General features: G+C 33.9%; 3 protein-coding genes across 3 annotated transcripts in view; 2 read left to right on the plus strand and 1 right to left on the minus strand.

Annotated features, from left to right (window-relative positions):
* Nucleotides 1-4,779: 4,779 nt before the first annotated feature.
* Nucleotides 4,780-7,549, plus strand: LOC122404165 (E3 ubiquitin-protein ligase CHIP-like). The gene is made up of 4 exons (XM_043408090.1): nucleotides 4,780-5,244; nucleotides 5,303-5,501; nucleotides 6,754-7,091; nucleotides 7,185-7,549. The coding sequence occupies exons 1-4, from the start codon at nucleotides 5,128-5,130 to the stop codon at nucleotides 7,425-7,427; spliced, it is 897 nt and encodes a 298-aa protein (XP_043264025.1). The 5' UTR covers nucleotides 4,780-5,127; the 3' UTR covers nucleotides 7,428-7,549.
* A 385-nt stretch (nucleotides 7,550-7,934) lies between these two features.
* LOC122404164 (GPI inositol-deacylase-like) lies at nucleotides 7,935-12,103 on the minus strand. Its single transcript, XM_043408089.1, has 10 exons — nucleotides 11,768-12,103; nucleotides 11,234-11,387; nucleotides 11,046-11,156; nucleotides 10,770-10,873; nucleotides 10,263-10,706; nucleotides 9,947-10,200; nucleotides 9,436-9,861; nucleotides 8,974-9,360; nucleotides 8,532-8,906; nucleotides 7,935-8,199 (listed from the first exon to the last, which is right to left on the minus strand). The coding sequence occupies exons 1-10, from the start codon at nucleotides 11,921-11,923 to the stop codon at nucleotides 7,935-7,937; spliced, it is 2,676 nt and encodes an 891-aa protein (XP_043264024.1). The 5' UTR covers nucleotides 11,924-12,103.
* A 999-nt stretch (nucleotides 12,104-13,102) lies between these two features.
* LOC122404173 overlaps nucleotides 13,103-21,538 on the plus strand; it is a 53,756-nt gene continuing 45,320 nt past the window's right edge. Inside the window, exon 1 of the mRNA XM_043408100.1 lies at nucleotides 13,103-13,498. The gene's annotated coding sequence lies outside the window, so the exon portion shown is untranslated. The remainder of the gene's footprint in view (nucleotides 13,499-21,538) is intronic.

Raw genomic sequence — 21,538 nt, forward strand, 5'->3', positions numbered from 1 at the left:
ATCAGAGTCCGGGGAACGTCTGTTAATCTCGATGCAAAATCCAGAGGCCAAAGCATATCTTTATTTTCTAAATTACGCTCTTGAGTTTTTTTATAAATTTAGCATTTTCTTTAAAATTCAAGAGACAAGAATTCATTTGCTTCAAAAGACTGCGGCAGAACTTTTATGCGATATATTACGCAATTTTCTGAAACCGCAGCTTTTGAAACACATGGATTTAGTAAGAATGATGAATTTTTCTGTAGTCGAAAATCAACTTCCATTTAATAGTATAAATTTAGGAACAGAGTGTCTTAATTTTCTGCATCAACTGAATGCAGAAGGCAAGTCCGACATCGTAGAAACCGTAAGGAAAAATTGTTTAATGTTTTATATTACAGCTGCAAACGAAATTCGTCATCGATTGCCAATCGATGACGAATTTCTTAGCAAGTTGTATGTTTTTGAACCCACTTTTATATTAAATGATACAAATAGAGACATTTCCTTCAGAAATGTTCTCTTAATCGCTAAGAAATTCGGCGGTTTCGACGAAGAAGGACTGCAAACAGAATGGTCAGTATTGCCTTTGGAATTTACAACGAAAGGTAGACAGACGCTTATCGAGATGAAATTCGATGGTTTCTGGAAAACAATTTTATTAACGCGAAATTTGGACTATAAAATTAAATTTCCTGAATTGATGAAATTAGTAAATACAATTAGATCACTTCCAAATTCCAATGCCGATGCAGAAAGATTGTTTTCCATGTTACCTGACATAAAAACAAAGAAACGGAATAAACTTTCTTCGGCCAGCGTCAACTCTATTTGCGTTGTGCAATCTTCGTTAAAGGCGCAGAGGGAAAACTCTCAACCCATGGAGGTAGATGACGATCATCTAGCTCTATTGTATTCCAAAAATTTATATCATAGATTTGCTAAGAAGCAAAAGTGTAATTTAAGATTAAACGCAACATATGACAATAACTTTGAGAATTTTCCCGCTACGTCATATGACGAAAATTAAGGTACCGATTTACTACAGAGCTTTTCTCTAGAGAGATTTTTCTCTCCAGAGAAAAGCTCTTTAGTAAATTCGTACTATTAGGCTGCAATGACAGTATAAACATTTTCATGCGACGTCGCGGTAGACTGGTCTTGTTACGTCAACGGTACCGTGACGTAGGCGCAACAAGGTGTGATGCATGTATGTGCCATAACGTCACGCGAAAGCGCTTACACTGCAACCGCAGTCTTGTTAGTGATGTCCAAAATATTTTTTTTTGGACATCGCTAATATGTAAATAGTCGTTCAATTTGTCTCGTGTTGTTACTCTTTTTACGTATTTCGCTTGCTGTAAATACTATTCTGCTTGCTCTAACTATCATTTTTTTTCTTCATTTATTTGCTTATATTTTGCCGTATATTTTTAGTTAGTGAAATTGCTTGCTGTAGATAGTGTGGCTATGACGTAGAATGTCGCGCCTTGTTACACTTACGTCACGGTACCGTAAGAGCAACAATGCACGACATAACGTGCCAGCTTAATCGCAAACGTCCTATCCCGACATCCCATCCTTTGGAAATGTAAACAATTATATCATTTTTCCATTTTTATGGCTCGTGTGTATATTAATAAAAATTAATGCATTCACGAGTTAGTTTTTCATTATATTGTAATTTCATTACATTAATAAAAACATTTTAATATACGGCATGTGAGAATGTTACAAAGAAATAACAATTTTTTACATTTCCCTCCTGATGGAAGTGACCACCACCTTCCCGTGGTTTCCATTGAACGGTAGCGTGCACGTTATTCTTTTACCTATCGTTACAATTATTTTGTTATGTAAAGTTAAGTCAAATATATAACATTTGATTGTGTGTAACAATTTGATACGGTTATTAAAAAACATAGTGGGAAAAGTCAGTAGTAATCTATTTCTGTAGCGTGCACGGTACTGGCTAAGAGTGGTTTTTCATTTTAATTAACCCTTAATTAACCCTTTACGAGTAAGACTGCTTTGAACAACATTATTCTAAAATATTTGTGGAATACGTTTTTTATGTGGTTTAGGTAGGTATGCAAGGCATAAGATTTCGTTTAATTTTTCCTGTCTAGGAAAGATAGGAGAAAAATATATTTGATCTTAATCCTTCTTAAGATTTATATAAATCGCTTTAAAAATTTGTTACAAATGATGTGTATGTATCGAAATAATTATAAAACTAAAAACGTATAATCATCATTATATGGGAGCTGATCACGCTTAAAATATAATGAGACCTTAAAACGAGAACATAAAACTTAAATGTTAAGTTTCATTGAAATTCATTCAGCCGTTTAGACGCAATCATGTCAATAGCATAGGAACAAAAAAAAATATGTTTTTTTGTAGTAGTCACAATATGATGAGGGGGTCCTAAAACGTGTATTTCCGCTAAAAAAAAATTTCGAAATATTTTTTTCGTTATTGAAATTCACTTATTGTTAGTCGTTGAGGAACAAAAAAAATGTCTTTTTTTCAATAGTCACAATATGATCAGGGGGTCCTAAAACGTGTATTTCCGCTAAAAAAAAACTTCAAAATTTTTTTCATTATGATACTTTATAAATTTCCTTATACCTTACATATAGGTCGGAAAGTAAAAATGCCTGGGGCAGTCGAGACTTGGAATCGTATGCCACTTATCGCGAGATCGTATTTCAGTTGTTTTGTCTTTTACAAGAGCAAGCAGGAAAGGCTCACACTAGCGTTCTTTATCGATTTGCCGAAGTTGTGCGAAGTGCCGAGCTCACGTACACGTGGCTCGTGCGGTAGTGTATGCCTGCTATCCCCACCATTCCGTTAGACGCTAAGGAAGTTCGTCGTCACTGTTGTCGATTTCGATGCACTCAATTATGCCCGATCTGGCCACACTGCCGTGGAGTGCTAGGCACTCTGCTCCTTGGACGCGGGAGTTTCAAACGGAGATCGCTAGATAAGGAAAATAATAAATGGTTACAACGATTTGAACACACGTAAATAGTACTTTAATTAACTCAATAACGGAATATAAAACAAAACAACCAAGATTTCGCTGGAATTCTTATAACCCGTTCGTACACTTCCGCTCTCTTAATTCAATATGCTTCTCTCTTTGCCGATTCAACTCTATTAACTAACTCAAATAATACAAGTACGATCTCGCTTAAGTTACAATGCTACGTCCGTTCACTTTCGATCTCCGGATTCAAGTCGCTCTGCCGTTCGGTCGAGGCCCAGCCCACACGTAGGCCCCTCCAGATCGTCCCTTCCTTTATTCGGGCCGGGTGCAAAACTCTCGCACGCGCGTTCCTCGGCACAGCCCCCGATCCCTCGAGAACGGTCCTCTGCGGCACGTGGCCGTTATCGGCTTTTGCACGCAGCTCGTTTCCGGCAATCGATAGCGCACGGCCCAAGTTCCTGGAATTACACACCTAGGAGAAGGGATCAAAGGGGAGCTCACGACTATCCAAACATCCGTCTCCAATAAATTATTGGCTAATCTATGACCCGAAGTGAAGTCATTAAAAGAATCTCTAACTACTTTTAAACCGTAGAATTGGCGCGGACTCCACTTTGTCTCCCTTTTCTATTACATTCGTGTAATCTGATTTAAACCTCGCGCCCCCCAGAGCTTCTGCTACACGGCGCCAGGCGGCGACCGCAACAAAACTAACTAAAACTAGGGACTTAACTAGATGACGCCACAGAACCGCTACTGTTGCGTCCCGAGATCGTGGTTTAGGGAAAAAGGACGGTGGGTTGGTGCCCGTGGAGCGCTGAACCGCTCTGCTCGACGAGGCGCGCAAAAATCAAACGACTATGTATGTTCGAAAAATGGTTGGCAAGATTTATTCGTCTTCGTCTCGACTTTTAGATACAATTTGTTTGACTTTCAAAATCGATCTGTTCCTCCGCGGAAATCTTCTCGTCGTCCTCGATGTTCATCCCTTCTCCGGAATATTCCTCGATCCTCCCTTTGGATTGTCCTGGTCCAATCGGGGTTTGTGCCCCATCCGTCCGGATCGTCTTCGATCGATGATCCACCCCCGAGCCGCGTGGAGGTGGAGGTTACGCGGTCATGTTGGAGCGGGCGCACGTGAGAGAAAGCGTGGGAGTCGAGAGAGCAAACGAGGCTAGAGGCCTAAACAACCCTTAAGAAAATTTATGACCCTTGTGAAAGTAAACGAAACTCGAAGCGAAGTGTCGCGAGGCCCTGCTGTGTGTCAAGACCATTGAAACTCTTAACGGAAATAGCTAATTCGGCACGGTCCGTAATAACTAAACAATAAACTAAAGGAACGATGGAAACTCGAATTCGACACGGCCTTTAGAAAATAAACTAAGTATCTCTAAGAAATGCCTTCCTTTCTCTCTACCTTCCCCAGCTTGATCGCCCACTTTGAAAAGCGTACGATTTCGTTGTTTATTACAATACGCTGGTCGGTTTGAATTTCGCTCTCACATCAAACCTTGATATCCCTATGTCTTAGAGCTAACTTCACATAATACACAGATTCATACCAGCGGAGATCGCAACACTACTAAAACGCCATCTTTCGGATCACAGTTGTGAATGGTCGTGTTAATCACGAGCGTGATCGTGATTTTGTGATCCTGTGATAAATCACTGTTAGTGACTTTGCACGCCATCTCTGTATTATACATATACAAGTTTCTGTCTACCATACTACCAACTACATATATTTTTACGAAGTTATTACAAAAAAATATATGCAATAAGAAGGGAAATCAATTTCGTTATTGCAAATTCGATTTTATCGAAGTGTAAGAGTTGTGTAGGATATGAAAATTAGAAAATATTATGCATTGAATATTTATTTAAATGCTTTTGTTTGAAAATGTTTCGTGAAAATCTAGCTTTATGCCGATAGCAGCTTCGTTCAGCTTTGTTTATCTATTTCCTGTTACACTTTAGTCAATGATTAGCAACTGTATAAGTAGAGTGAGAAAATATATATTTATTTAAGGTTATACGATACCATTTTGTTGGTCGATTTTTTAACGATACAATTGATTTTTTCTGTGAGAAAAATTAAGTGTGTCGATTGACGAAAATTCCTATGTAGAAAGGTAACCTGCGCAACACAAAAGATGAGTAAGATGTATACAACCGCCAATCACTCCGACAAAGAGTTGAAGGAACAAGGAAATCGTTTTTTCGAACTTCACAAATACGAGGATGCTGCTTACTGCTACACCAAAGCAATTGTGAGTGTCACTATGAATATATGCAGGCAAGTTACGACACTGCATCTCATTCCTGCAGATTAAAAATCCATCCCAAGCGCTATACTTTACGAACCGAGCGTTGTGTCATTTGAAATTACAACGATGGGAATTGTCTTGTCAAGATTGCAGACGTGCTCTTGATATTGATCCATGTTTAATAAAAGGTCATTTTTTCTTGGGTCTTGCACTTTTGGAATTGGAACTCTTTGATGAAGCTGTTAAACACTTACAGAGAGGTACACATGAATTTTTATTCAGAGATTCTACTCTTTTCTTTTAATCCTTGGAATAGGAATTAGAACTCAGTGGTGTCTGGGTCAATTTTGATCCATTCTGAAATCTATTTTAACTTTAATATAGTAAATATCTTTCAAAATACGTATAGACTTTCGATGTGTCAATAATTTAACGGTGCACCACAATGTTTTCATATTTATTGTAGACATAATTTATCTAAGTAAAAATTACGAGTAACAAATAAATGATAAACTACTTTTGATTCGTTAAGTTGTTTAATAAAAATTACAATTTAAATTATAAAATGAAATTATCATTTCATACCAAATGAATAAAGGATTGTTTGAGTAAATGTTTAATGGAATATTTCCATGGTAAATTTTGTGGCGAGTAAACTACTGTATGATGATTTTATGTGTTATTTATTATTTGAATAAAATTTATTAAAAAAACAGAATAAACTTTATGAATGACCTAGTACATTGTTTGAGTCATAAAATGTTACTCCTATTAAATTGCTGAAGGCGTACATTTCATTTATTGACTCTTTTTCCTTTCAGGCATTGTAATATGATATTTTTTTTTATTAGAATTCATATACACGAGTAATAAAATAACATGCGAATTTTATATGTTTTAGTGAATGCAAACACATCCTTCCTTCCTTGAGACACACTGATTAATGCTAGAAAATGCAATCTTTCAATATATGATCATCTGGTTAGTTCTCACACAACCAAATGTCGTGTCGAGTATCCATATCGACTTAACGATTAAAGTCATGTATAGGTCAAAATAGATCCAGACACTGTCAAACAAGGGTTAAAATCCAATGTATTCTAGTTGTTTTGAGGGAATATAGTTTTAGATAATTGGTTCGTCGCTGTCTCATAACTTTTCAATAATGTTTTGAATTTAATATTAATGATGCTACTAAAATAAATATTATAAATTGAAAATTACATTAATTTATTACATTCTTTGAAGAGGGACTACATTACATGTGTACTAATATGATTAATTTCATAGTGCACCAAGTATATGTAAGTTTATTGATTGTAAAAAAGTATTCTACATTCTAATATTAAAGAGATACTTTTAATTTTATATTACACTTTAATAGCATTATTATTAGAACATAGCTATATAGAAATATTTTGTGAATATTCTTTTTTATGGTATTCATGGTTTTTATGCCAATCTGAAACTTGTCCTTCGCGTGATTACTGATTTGAAACAACAACAATGTAGCTATGGATTTGGCAAAGGAACAGAAACTAAACTATGGAGATGATATAACCAGTATTTTAAGGCAAGCACGGAAACGTCGATTTCAAGTAAGGGAAGAACAAAGGATTCTTCAAGATATCGAATTACAATCGTATTTGAATCAATTAATAGTAGAAGATGCTGAACGAAACTTGGCTGCTTTGAAGGAACAGGAAGCAACAAAAGAAACAAATGATAAAACCGAAGGGGAAACTGCATCTAGTGAATTTACAAGACAAAAAGAAGATATAGAAGAAAAGAGGGATACATGTATGGCTCGTCTCGATGATTTGTTTGCAAAAGTTGATGAAAGAAGAATGGTGAGTTTATATTTTTTAATTTCTGTTGAATGTTTCAATTCAGTACAAATGAAAATAATTGATATTTGTGATTTCTATAAATGCATCGAGTAGAAGAGAGAAGTACCTGATTATTTATGTGGAAAGATCAGTTTTGAAATTTTGCAAGAACCTGTAATTACACCGAGTGGAATTACGTATGAACGAAAAGACATTGAAGAACATTTACAAAGGGTAGGACATTTTGACCCAGTTACTAGAGTTCGTTTAACTCAAGATCAGTTGATACCTAATTTAGCAATGAAAGAAGTAGTTGACACGTTCCTACAAGAAAACGAGTGGGCATTATATTATTAATATGTATAGTTATGTTACTGCCATATTTCTATTATAAATAATTATATATTTCATGATTATTTCTGGGTCCGATTAATTTACGTAAATGTGCATATTATTTCCTTATAAGAAGTAAATAGATAATACATTAGTATAAAACTCAAAATCAAATTTTTTTACTTTAACTAAATGTACTCAATTTATTATTATCATGAACTTTATTAAGTAAATAGAGAACAATCAATAATAAATGATAAAAAAAAATTTACTTTATAAGCGTTCTCTTAAATCTTGGGTATTCGTGTATTAAAGATAAAAACAGCACAGTGCCCTTAAATGGGTTATTAGATAATATATGTTATATATGAATATTGGTCATACATGCTACAATTGTACATCTCTTTTTCTCATAAATGATAAATAAAGTAATTTATTTTGTGATGTACATAAAAGAATTCTTGTAGTCACTTTTTAAAAAATCCTATAAGAGAAATTGTTAAATAAATCTTTTTTTCAATAAATTATATATTAAGAAATCATGAAATTTAATGTAATGAGAGTAGTAGTTCCAGCAATGATAGGTGGGATATAATATTGATAAAAGGGTGGATTGGATGCAGCTCCCATCGAAAGTAGAACCCAACCTAAGAAATATAATATGCTAGCTAATACTTGTGACCGGGTTCCAATGTTATTTGGAGAAATTTGTAACCACCCTGATGTACTACATGCTATTAAAACTATCCAGCTTTGATATAGTAAAGGATCTTCGGTAGAAAGCCTCATGTCGTAACTGAAACAACCATATAACAAATCTAAATTAGACTACAGCGATACCTTGGATATTGGTAGACATTCAAGACCAAAACTAGCCAAAATTGAAGGGAGAAAATTTTGCGTGTCTCCTTGTTTCAGAGAGTGTGAGTGGGATAAAGATGTATAATACAGCACATTGATATCTCACAGTAGATTTGAAAATATAAACATAGTTGATGACTGCGAGACTAACAACTGGCCAATGTCTATGGTTACATCGTGGTTAATTTCCAAAACTTCACTGCATACTCGTATTTTTCATAAAAATATAAACAAATAAGTTTGTACTGTAAAAATTAAAATACAAACCTGAAATTTTTTGCCCAAACGAGTACAGATGGTATAGCTGGAATAGCAGTAAAACACCAAAGTAAGAACAGAAGAAGATGATCAAATATTTTTTGTCTCGTATTTTCATGTTCTTTAGAATCTTTTGTATTTCTGAATTGTTTTATCCAGTTGAAATGTTGTAACGAAGCCATTAATAGTTCTTCTAAGTAATCTTCATACATTCTCGTTAAGTTTAAAAAATATAGAAAAACTGAAATTAACATAGCTAGAGCTCCACAAGTTGCAGGAATTAAAGACAAGACAAGAATAGTGGTAATAAAGGGCAACTGATTTAATCCTCCGAGTAGCCAATCTGACCATGTTGTTGAAAAAGCTATTGCACGTGCCAGAAACCTTAAAAAGAAATTTAATACTCCTGTAATGTTAAATATAATATGAATAGATGATTTAACATTCTTACCTAACAGCAATACTATGTGCCACTGAACCAAGGAATATAATGGTACAGCATATTCCAATGGCGAATACGCAAAGAATTGCTAAAGCAATTAAACATTCAAATATTAAATGATAGTAAAATGACAAAAATATTGTCACTACTATCGTTGGAGTTTGGTCATGCCTGTGATTGATTCGCATTGATAAAAATACTAAAAGTAAACTAATAATCGTTGTATATAGAAGGTACCAACGATCCCGTACAATACAAGAAATTTGATCTATGATACCACTTTTTTGTATATTAATTGTGTAAGAACATGCAGGATCTAAAGTTATTCTTAAATATGGAGAAACACTAGAATATTTATGACTGGTTTGAAGTTTCATCGTTTTTGGCCCATTATCCCTAAAATGTTAAATATTTTTGTCAGTATTAAATTTTTGCATTTGAAAAATTTTTATTAAATACAATTGCACTTACACAACGGTAAAAAACTGAAATTGGGTAACACCAATGCTCCATGGTTCAGATAATTCAACAAGTGCCTGGTGTTTTGGGTCTGTACATACAGATGCTTTAAGTTCAACTGTTATAGCGTTCATAATATTATCAAAAGTAGCATAATATCTGACATGTCCAGTATCAGATTGTTTTATTTGGGGTTTGATAAGTAAACTTTTCAATAGAGGTACACTGTCCGCAATAGGTATAAGTCTTGTATTATAAGAATACATATCGACATTTACGGCAACATATTTTTCAAAATTATCTGGTGTAAGTCTTACTATAATGTGAGTTGCACCAGGGTATTTCATTTCCTGAAGATCTAAGTCGACAGTTTTTCTTAGTTGATACAAAGGATCTGGTAACATTCTTGTTTTATTTGATAAGTTCCAGCCCCAGTTACTAATAAACATAGTTAATAATTAAAAAATACTTATACTAATATAATATTTTCTGTGCAAAAAAACAGAACAGAAAGTATTATTACCAAACTCTTGATTGTCCTTGTATGCTAGATGCTGTGCAAACGAACAACCAATCTTTTGATTTTAAATTTACAGTGTCAATAGTTAAATGATCTGGCTGTCCATTGAATCTAATCATAAGATAAATAGGAGATGTCCTTTTAGATAAATTTTGATTACTCCATGTATAATGTCTTCGAGTATCTTCTATCCACTCACCGCCAGGTTCAAATTCTACTACTTCTTTGTAACGGTATAATTTTTTCCCGGAAGCACGCTGTAAAATAAATTGCGTCAGAAATATTGTTTTGTATGATAAATATACCGATAGTTTCTTACATGATAAATATGATACGATAAAGCCTGCATTCTTTCATCAGCGTTGGAAGAAATTTTCAAAGGCCTCTGAGTAGTACTAACAGAGTCAAATAATAAACGCACAATGGAGAACACTAATTGTTTGCACCAAAGAATACTTAAATGATCCGTAGATTTCCAGACATCTGGTATGTTGGTAGAAAGGACATTAATATCAGCCGTAGAATCTAAAATTTGAGTTGAAGTCACGAGTATGTCTCGTGGTCCACCTCCTATCGATATCACACTTGTTCCAGCATCTTTCAGTTGACTTAAACGATTGTCCAAGTCGTGATAATAATTGGCAAAAGTACTGTCTAACACCAATGTAGGTGTATGAGGAGTAGCCAAAGTTATAATCATACTTGCAACACTAGCATTTATATTTGGAGTCAATAAGACAGATCCTTTAGCTATAATACCTCCCTAAATAGACAGAAATATATTTTAATACATTTATTATAATAAATATATCAATTTTACACTTACCATTGAATGTCCAATAAGCACAATGTTCTCCACATTAAATTTGTATAAACTTAAAATTTTTTTTATACAGTATGAAACATATAAAGTCTCGTCCATTAGTACACCTTGGATTAATAAATAAATCATTAACTAATACTTGAATGTTATTAAATGATAAATAAATATTTGGGAAATTTTAATAAATAACGGATAATCTCCCATAAAAGAAATTATTATTCAATATAGTCAACGAATATTTAAACTACTGAAAATATATTTCTTCTATAATATTTATACCTCCATATAAGCCAGAATAATCCTTTCCTAATGATACTGTAAAATAGTCAAAATGAAATGGAGTCCTATCTTTTAAACTTTTTCTCAAACTCACGGAAGCAAGAGACCTTACTAAAAAAAAAATAAATATATTATAAAAGTGATTTACATCCATGATGCAAAGGCATTAGAGAACGAATCATAAGAACCTTGTTCGTGAGATCCAGCATTGCCTGGTATAAAAAGCACTGGTATTCCAGAAAAATACATTCTTCTGAGTTTTTCTGTAGTAAAACCTTCTCCATACGCATATAATTTATATCTAAGATATCGTTCTTCTATTTCATTGTCCAAGGATATTCTCTAATATTAATAATGAATTTTTTATATTGTATAAAAACATAATGCAAATAATAAAATAACAATCTTTCTAACAGCAAAAAATTAACGGAAACAATTCAAATCAAATTTAATGTATAAATTTGTATATAATCTTTGTTATGTGTAATGGTATGTAATCAATATTAACAAAGATATTAATGGCATTTTTACAATAATATTTATGATAGTCGAAATTAGTAATTTGTTTAAAACACTGTCATTTTTAATCAGTATCGTATAATTAGTATGATTCAGCGTAGCAATTAAAGTAAATTCATTACATACAAAGAGGGTTAAAATAAAAGGAGGTAGTATTCATTAATATTTTTAATTACAAAAAAGTTTCAATTATGTTTACGTACCACATACTGTGGATATTCAAACATATATGTCATATCACAAGTATTTTCTTCAAAATCCGTAACATAACGAGCAGCTCCAAGTATGTAGAGTAAAAGAAGTAACATTAAAAGTAAAAAAGATGTACTGTAAATTAATATAGATTTAATCTTTATCATTTTTCAGTTCTTTTTTGTTTTAAAGATTTGTTTGATCGTTACATAAAATAAACTAAATTTTTAATCATTTAAGTGAAAGTGTTCATCAGTTGAGGTAAAAATTTGAATGAAATGAGAAAGGTATTATTCTCATTTATTACTCTTTTACAAAAGGAAATGATAATTCATACGAATCAACATGTTCAAGCTAAGATAATACGATCAGTTACAATTTTGTACAGTAACATAAGCAAGTGCTTTTAGAGGTTAGAGTTAGCATACAGGCTGATTCCCTCCCATAGTCAACTCAAAAGTATTTATACACACACTACAGCTGCTGTCCATCAATATACTAATTCAGTGAATAGTTCCTCGACTGATCGTCATCCATGAAAAGAGGCCGCTAAAATCACCTCCGAATTTTCAGGTCGGTACGGCAGTCAGATTCGGCCGCGAAAGTCCATAACACAAAACACAGGAAATCTATTTTACCGGCTAAACCAGGCCCATTTGATACCTGTGACATGTAAGTACATCCCAAGAACAGAAATTCAACCGCTAAACAAGGGGCCACGGAAATCGTAATCTCCCCAAGCTTTCAATACCATACACCTTTTTCCTGTTCTCTTTAATACCTTTTAAATTATTTCAAAGAGAAGTTGAAAATTTCAAGTGTTAACTTTGTATTGGCGCTCACTGTAGGTAGAGTAAAAAAATATTTTTCTTTAATAATCACAATATGATCAGGGACTTTTGAACCGTGTATTTCCGTTAAATAAAATTTTCGAAATCGTATGCCGATCGTTGCAAGGTCGGATTCAGCTGTTGCAAGGGCGAGAAGGAAAGGCTCACGCTTGCCTTTTTTTCTCGATTTCCCGAAGTTCTGCAAAGTGCCGAACTCACATACTTACGCGTGGCTCGCGCGGTAGCGTGTGCCCGCTTTCCCCACCATTTTGTTAGACACTAAGGGAAGTTCGTCGTTACTAGTGTTGCCGTTGATGCACTCAATTATGTCAAATCTGGCCACACTGGATGCACGTGCCGTCGTTTTTGTTATCGAGATTGTCGTAAGATCGAAGTTTGAGGCGCGTGCACGGGAATCGTGCATCTACGCACGCGTGACCATGTTGCGCGCAACCACGAGGGGGGATAACATGGCGGTAAGTACTCGATCGCCGTTAGTCGATGTGCAAACGCCGGTGGATTTAGATCATCCTTTGAAACTGTCAGGATGAACAATCGTCGCGACTAAAAGGTCACGACCGAACTATGCAGTTTAGCTTTACGCGCTGTGACATCGTTTAAAGATCGTGAACAGACTGAGGGTAAATTTGAACAATTACGAAACGTAAATCGCAAAATCGTATGCAGTTATATGCGTTAAGTGCCGTCCATAAGTTCTAATATTGATTCAAAACACCGTTCGGGATTCAACTGTCGTGGAAATTCAAACGTTACGTTGCGAAAGTGATTTTGTAATTGGTCGCCGTCGGACTCTGAGGTGACTGACAGCAAAAGCGGAGAAGACAAATACCTGTCTGAAAATTTCGATTAAAAATCTTTGGTGCTACATCGCACTGTTTAACCTGTAAACCGGTAAGTTGCAACGTGATATAAATTGCTATTATTGTCTGTATCTGTATATTGTCGTACGAGTACTTATAAATTGCACGTGTCAATAAAACTTGTTTATTTCTGATTCGTAACAAATTCACTTAGTATCACTTAATTGACTTGTATTAACAGAAACGTGTTTGATAATTGTTTTTATCAAGGGGGGAAGCCCCATTGTAAAGCTCTTGTAGCTGTCTAGTAACTGGTATCAATTACCAACTGGAAAAACGATTTTTCGAATCGAACACCCCCTAAAGAAATACAAAAATTATAACTGAAGTGGTGTAAAATTGCAATATTAATTATTGTTAAAAATAGTCTTAAACACTTTCAACTTCTCACGTTTTGCTCTTTCTGCTAGACATCAAAGAATTTATGAGCCACGATTCTTCCAGGAGATACTAAATACACATTAGCATAAAACGAAAATTTTAATATGGAATGGAATCGTGTTTTTGAGAAAAATGAGACACGTTTAAATTTTGCAGCTTTGAATGTCTTTCGATTTCTGTCACTGTGTCGTTAATAAACTCTGAGAATCATCATTGATCTGGGGAACTTTGAAAAATATTCGGTTTTTTCTTATCGAGGGATTATGTGTCTATAAAAATGAAAATTTTAATAATTGCGTAATGAATCTGTGGACTGTACAATTTCTGCTCTAAAGTTAACGCGTCGGTTTGATCTCGCGACGGACAAGCGTCCTGAAAGGCGAAGCCCACGCTTGATTTCACTTAAATACTTATTTTAGTCCAGACATGTAAAGTGCGCGCCGATATACGCGGTCACACGTGGACGACATTTACACGTGGAAGACAACGAGGGCTGAAATGGGTACTTACGGGAAGGTCAACGAGAGTATCAATTCAGCGTTTACGATCTCTTTCTTTCATTCGCCATGGCGTTCATGCCGTCGCATAGATTTTAACGTTCGTTTATTTCCGATACGATCCGGTTATGCTTCATAGAAGCCCTTCGTGCCCCCACCTACGTATCTACATCTCCTGAACATTATATTTTTTGCATATTAGTTTGTTTTGCTACAAATATGATTCTAACAAGATTTAGTTAATTTAAGAAATGAAGATTACATTGAAACTGACCCTTTGGCCAAAAAATTCACTTTATTTAAATCAGAAATCATAGTTTTAATACGGATGTTAAATTCTCAGGGGTTTTTTTAAGAACGATATAACTTTCAATCGTCATGGCGGCCATGTTGGTTTCTCAGACTTATATGTAAATATTTAATATCTTTATTTTCACGTGATCAAATTAATTTAAGATTTCGGGGTATGTCTATTTACCAAAAGTGCTCGTAATTAACCCCTCTAACTAAATATAATTTGAAATTTTTTAATTTCGTCTAAAAATTTCAGTACCTACTCGAATTTTTTTCTCGTAAGTGCTTAGGATTTCGGGGGTATGTCTATGCACCAAAAATGATTGTAATTTACCCCTGCAATTGAAAATAATTTTTTCAGAATGATTTGAAATTTTTTAATTTAATTTGTTAATAACTTTTTAACGAAGCCTCGATCAACAAATTGCTATTTTTGATTTTCGTCTTATTTTGGCCTCTAGAATCTTCCATTAAATTTTTTCCCCTGTATGTATTGATATTTTTCTCGAGTAACGTTTATTGAAAAGTGTAAATTCTTATAAAATGGAAACGACCGGATGCGTAGTGAATTGTACGTAGAAGTTGATGAAAATCGTACGCGAGATCGACATTATGACGTCCTTGTTCATCAGGAGCAGTCTGCTAATGCATCGAAACGGGTTACGCAGCGTTACTTGCGCCAGAACACGTGTAACCCGTGTGACGGTCGACGGGAGGCTTGCAGATTTATGTGTCACGTCGTTGATCGTGTTACGAGATTGTTTCGTCACAGTCCAATCTATCGATTCAGAGCAGGAAAAAATCATTGCATGGACATACACGTGTGCCACGTGTAACTAACGTTGTCTGTGACTTCCTACACTTTTAAGACTTATATGTCTGTCTATAAATATACTCTAAAAGTGTGAATTATTAAAAATTATTAAAATCCTAGAACAGAGAATTTGAAGGCGTACACAATTGTATATCGATATTTTTAGGTGATCGAAAGTTATATGTATACAAGGTGCCCGTCCATAAATGTTTAAGCAAATATCTCGTTAATGGCTGATGTTACGAAAAAGTTTAATAAGAGAAATTTTCACGGTTACAAGAACAACACACTCGCATTGTTTTGTTAGTTTTTCTTTGTTCGTAGTTGCTGGAATAAAATCAATAAAATTGCAATTGATCTGTACTAATTAAAAAACGATAATTTGCGTGCATCTCGTGGTTGATTTAAACCATGTAAATTTCTAAAATAATTTTAATCATTTAGGAGATATTTGCTTGGACATTGATGGATGATTACTCTGTATCATTTTATATTTTTTATGTGAGTTGAAAATACTTTTAATTTATGATTTAATACTCTACTAATACTCTACTAATATTTCTAATATTCAAATCATATTTCTATTGTTATTCTAACAGTGAAATTACGCGGCTACAGTGTCGATATTAAGTCTCATTACCGTTGTATTAAATTATCGCCTGACGTTGAGTCACTTGCTTCAGATACACGTATGTACATTCCATTATTAATTTCCTGGTACACGCGTTGCAAGATAAATCGAACGATCTCGAGCTTCTTTAAACAAAACAACTGTAATTGACGTTAATTGTCGACAAATTTTATTATCTATTTCCATTCGTAACTAGGATTGCACTATTTTCGATTCAGAATTGGCATGAGTCCATACATGTGCACATGTTTCATAGCTATATGCATATATATGTAATTTAAGATGCTTTATAAATAAATTGTATCCAAAATTTTTTTTTTTCAAAACGTATTTCAAGGTGATTATCGTACACCTTGGAAGTATTACAAAAATTAGAAACAAAGTTTTGCAAATTGGGTGAAAAATAAATGCGAAGCTATATTTTTTAATTGCGTCAAAAATGATAAAAAAATCTACCTAAAATAATTTGTTTTTCTATCTTTTTCTAAGGACTTATGGTAAGCTGCCATTTCTTCCTGCCTCTCAGACTACATTTTATTAGCATTAACAGTAGTAATAATTGCAATGTTTATGTTTTTCTTTTTAACTTTACACTAGAAATACATTATTCACTATTAATATAATTATACATATAGAAAACTAACTTGAAAACCTTGCTTTTTCTAATCAGAATCGAGTTTTGGTTCACGTCACTTTCTTTGGGGAAGAAGAAAAGAAAATTTTGTGTTTTAATCCCACATTGCAATAAAGACTAAAAATCTGATAGAACTGGGAATCTTTATTACTTGGAAGATTTTGCAATTGGGTCACTCTCACTCTTGTACCTAATACAATCGCGTTAACTGCTCGAGCCTCCGTCCATTTAAATGTCAAGTCGTTTAGCCTGATTTGAGTAAGCTGAAAAAATCAACGGTCGCGGCGATATTCGCTCGAAACGATTCTACGTTTCGCGATCTATCGTCGATATATGTATCCCTTTCTTTTCGCGACGAAATACGCAACCGTGCAGATCCACGTGACGCGAGGCGTGTGATCGCAATTGTGGCCAACGTGAGGCGGCGTAACCACACGACTGGATATCACATGCAAAGCCAAGCACGTTCTTTCGCTTTAATTTCGTTAAGTGCTTTAAGCACGTAACAACCATGGTTTCGTATTCGGCGTCACGTGTACCGCCTTGTTGCCGGAAATTCGGTCACGTTTCATTTTTCTACTGCTCTTTGCGATTATCGACACAGTTCATTTTCAAAATATCCGTTTTCTTATTTAGAATTACAATTTTCCATGGATTTTTCTCAAAGAATATATCTGAACTTCAGTTCATTTTAATGAAATAAAAATGTTTATAGCGATCAGTGCAAATGTATTTCGTCCTTTTTTATTAAAAATATTTCTTAAAAATTTCTCGTTTTAAAGAAATACATCTAAATCGATTACTAGAAGTTTTATTATTTCAACATTTGAGGTGAGGATAAAATATCCTTAATTTTAATTTTAACAGAATGTTCAAAAAACCGTTTTTGAGATTATAGCAACAGCAGTTAATCTAATATGTCGTTATTTTTTTTCCAAACAGAAATAAAATTTTCAAATATTGTCTATTTTTTGAACCAAGGCATAAATCTCTTTGATGACGTAGTAAAACCTTATAACCTTTGAAAAAACTGTTTTTTGGATTTTCTGTGTTGAAAAAAAAAAGTTTGAATATTTTTTTATTATTACGACTACTTATGCTTCTACATTATACTGCATTTATTTATACGAAGATAAAATAGAAAATCATCATTTTTTCATAGAAATCAGTGAATGAGAAATGTATGAATGTGTTAAATAATTTTGTGTAAGTGTGTGTCATGTGAAGAGGACGCTTTGTCGCTTTATATAGATCTGTAGTTGGTCTATTTTTACGCAGTTACTCGTAATTTACAACTTGGTGATTATTGCTTATAAACACTCGAAGAAGTCGGAAATAAAGGCTGGTAAAATATATCCGAGATTGCCACATGTCCGCGCACGTGTTTCGTTTGCGTCATCGAATAGCAAAATTCTTATCTACGGCCTAGCTCACATGCAGATTACAGTTCTGCAATGTTATTCCTTTCATTCATGTTGCCATGAGCCCGTGTATGTAAGTACTCTGTATCGCGGCAAATCGGTGTTTCAGCCATTGTCACGTGTTATCGCGCTCGGATTCCCCGTAATCTTATTCATTAAGCCATTTCTAAATAACGTCTCTTTATCATTGAAATTCTTTTTTGTGTAGCGTTTATAGGAACGAAATGAAATTTGCATTGTTTGGTTGAAACGGAACGGAACTCTTTTTTTCGGTCATTATCATATGAATGTTTCGTATTTTCTTCCTTGGTATCGAGGTATGTTTTGAGGTTCGTGGTGTTCAATAGAATTCAGAAATTCTGATGCAAATTTATTTGAATAATTATCGACTACAATGAACACAGTCTGCATAAGATCGCTAGTATTTTGTATAAAAATGGCAACAAGTTTGATAAGGTTATTAAAGAAATGCTAAGAAACGATTACAAAATAATAGAAAGCGGAAAACCGATACAGTGAAAACTCGATAAATATCCCGAAGAGCTGTTTCGTAAATTTTTCTACGCGATCGGATAATAAATAAAATGTAACAGATGGATTTTTTAATTTTTTAATTTTCGAAGGAACTTTTAAACTCTCACCGCGATCAAAGTTCATATTATGCATCGATGCTTCTCTTTCCACGCTCGTTCATCGTCAGGCAAAAGTTAGGATCGAATAGGATGAAAGAAACTGCGTGCAAAAATAGTTAGAATGATAGAGCAGGACTAAGTGGGCAGCTGGAGAGAGGGAAGGAACGAGAGGAGAATAAGATCGTTGATTGCAGACTGCAAGGTTCTGTTTGAACGTAGTAATGGGAGCAAACTGATCGAAGCAATCGTTAAAAGAAAGTTACTATGTTGAATGTCGTCGCAAAGGTTGCAATATACATATCTCATATGCAATCATAGTTGTAGAAGTTACTCGAGGTTAAACAGATTCATATGTGCACGCACTCTTGTGAAAAAAAAATATTTAACATTTAAACACATACGTAACATGTACATGGATATAAACGAGTATTTGATTTGGCCAGAGGCTTTCCTCAAACAATTTCTTTTATCATAAACAAAATGGATAAAAATAATTTAATTTTGTCTTAATTAAAATAAATATAAAAATCTGCTGTCTATGAATTTTTTTATTTTGCAAGGGAGGAGAAAGTTAGACAAAGAAAAAAAATCTATAACTTTAGACATTTGATTTGAATTAATTTCCTAAGTAGGTTGGAAGCAATGTGTTTAAATATCATCAGTTTGTCTTGAAACTGTTTGTTCGAGTGCTGGTGACCGCGTAGTGTCGAGTACCCGTCGCTACACGAGGGAAACGTCGCCAGACAGTAGGGTCGGTACCTCCTGGGGGGAAACAAGGGGACATCGTACGCATCCCCCACCGGGTACATCACCGAAAAGCACTGCGTGAGGACGCACAGCCCGAGGTCGCCGAACCCGGCAGCGGTGGCCACGTGTACCCACGGGGAATATCCCATCCTTTTACCGCGAAACACGCGTGTAGTGTGAGAGGCGATCGTCAGCCAGCGTAAGTTCCGTGGTGGGGAACGCTACGCGCTCATTGGTTAACCGCCAAGATGCAGACTGGTGGGGGAATGGCTGCACGTGGCGGCTTTGCTTGGACCGTAAATCGCAGGATGCAGTGACTTGCAATTCGCAAATATTTTCAATATGATGGACCAGCACTGTTTTTCATCCACGATGCTTTACAAGACTTTTAATTATAGAAAATTCGACCTGATAAGCATGGATGAGAATGTCATTATGTTTCTTATTTATTGTTTTCGAATCTGGATTTATTGATTAACGCCCACCAATGGATTTAGAACGAAACATCAATTGTTTTGCGCTCACAGCGAATACACCTACTAGCCATTTTGAAATACAATTATGTAATTTGTATTATTATTTTTATCTCGTTTCGTGCATTGAACATTTACTGCTAGTCTTTTTTTATACCTAAAAAAATAAGTATACAAGTTTTTAATATGTATTCATCATATTCTGAGAGACTTTGTTTATTATTTTATGTACAACAGAGTGACTTTTACCAACTATACTTCTGACAATGACTTATTGAACAAAAATATCTGTTTCCTTTCTTTTCGAAGCCATTGTTAAAACTGATGTAAAATAACAAATTAAATGTCCTTTATAAAAAATTGGGAAATAAATACAACAATAATATATTTATAGGGGATTTTCACACTGTATACACAATTTTTGTTGATAAAATCGTTGTATGTTTGGAAATATTAATAACGAAACTAGCATATTTTGATTACTCTCTCATTTCAGCAATTGAACTTAAACAAAAGTATAACAAAGTTACATATTAGAATTTACTAATTATTACAATTTTTTTATACTTTGTTATATTTTGTGAAATATGGATTCAATGTCATTGTACGTTCAATTTTAGTAGCTGTATATCTTGTAACATTAAATTCGAAACCTTTTATGATAAAAAAAAAAACATCTTTTACTCGATTTATTTTTAAACACCGAGACATTATTTCTCAGTAAATAGTGCGGCAATTTCTTTCTAGATACATAGCAGAATAACAAAAGTTCCAGCTTGAGCATGTTTTGTTTGAAATAAGATAAAAAATCAATTATTATTCTAATCGATTCTAGCAATCTCTTTATTCAAAATTTTTTCAAATCTGTTGATCAAATGTTCAGCTTCTGATAAATTATATTATCTAGCAATCTTGTGTTAAAACTGATATTAGAAACATAAAAATTGTATAAATTTTGCAACATTATTAGTATTATGCTATGATACTTTGCGGTATTAAAAATCGTAGAATGAAAAAGTTAATTTGTATTTTAGTCGATTCAAACAGTATTTATATTTAAAATTAAGACTTCAATTTTCGGATCATCCTTAGCAAGAAACATAAGAATATCAAAAAATTATTATAAAACAAAAAATACAATATTATATGTATACAGGGTATTCCGGCACCCCTGGGAAAAATTTTAATGGGGGATTCTAGAGGCCAAAATAAGACGAAAATCAAGAATACCAATTTGTTGATGGAGGCTTCGTTAAAAAGTTATTAACGTTTAAAGTTCCGCCCATACTGAAATTTTTTCTCGAAAATGCGCAGGCTTTCGGGGGTATGTCTACTCACCAAAAATGATTGTGATTGACTCCCGCAACCGAAAATAATTTTTCCAGAATGATTTGTAATTTTTTTTTTTCGTCGAAAAATTTAGGCACCTAATTAGATTTTCGGTAAGGAATTTTTTTCTCGAAAGTGCGTAGGATTTCGGGGGTATGTGTAATGACAAAAAATGATTGTAACCGACCCCCGCAACTGAAAATAATTTTTTTAAAACG

Source organism: Colletes gigas, unplaced genomic scaffold (assembly GCF_013123115.1).
Source record: "Colletes gigas isolate AHSC1104 unplaced genomic scaffold, ASM1312311v1 Colletes_gigas_Sc00113, whole genome shotgun sequence".
NCBI classification, from domain to species: Eukaryota; Metazoa; Arthropoda; class Insecta; order Hymenoptera; family Colletidae; genus Colletes; species Colletes gigas.

Bases quoted from the DNA above. Each gene is read 5' to 3' on its own strand.
- LOC122404165 (XM_043408090.1), top strand. From the start codon at position 5,128: ATGAGTAAGATGTATACAACCGCCAATCACTCCGACAAAGAGTTGAAG. The intron at 5,245-5,302 runs GTGAGTGTCACT...TCATTCCTGCAG, and splicing joins ACTGCTACACCAAAGCAATT to ATTAAAAATCCATCCCAAGC. The intron at 7,092-7,184 runs GTGAGTTTATAT...TGCATCGAGTAG, and splicing joins AAGTTGATGAAAGAAGAATG to AAGAGAGAAGTACCTGATTA.
- LOC122404164 (XM_043408089.1), bottom strand. From the start codon at position 11,923: ATGATAAAGATTAAATCTATATTAATTTACAGTACATCTTTTTTACTT. The intron at 9,862-9,946 runs GTAATAATACTT...TATGTTTATTAG, and splicing joins CAAGGACAATCAAGAGTTTG to TAACTGGGGCTGGAACTTAT. The intron at 8,200-8,531 runs GTTTGTATTTTA...TGGTTGTTTCAG, and splicing joins GTTTGGGCAAAAAATTTCAG to TTACGACATGAGGCTTTCTA.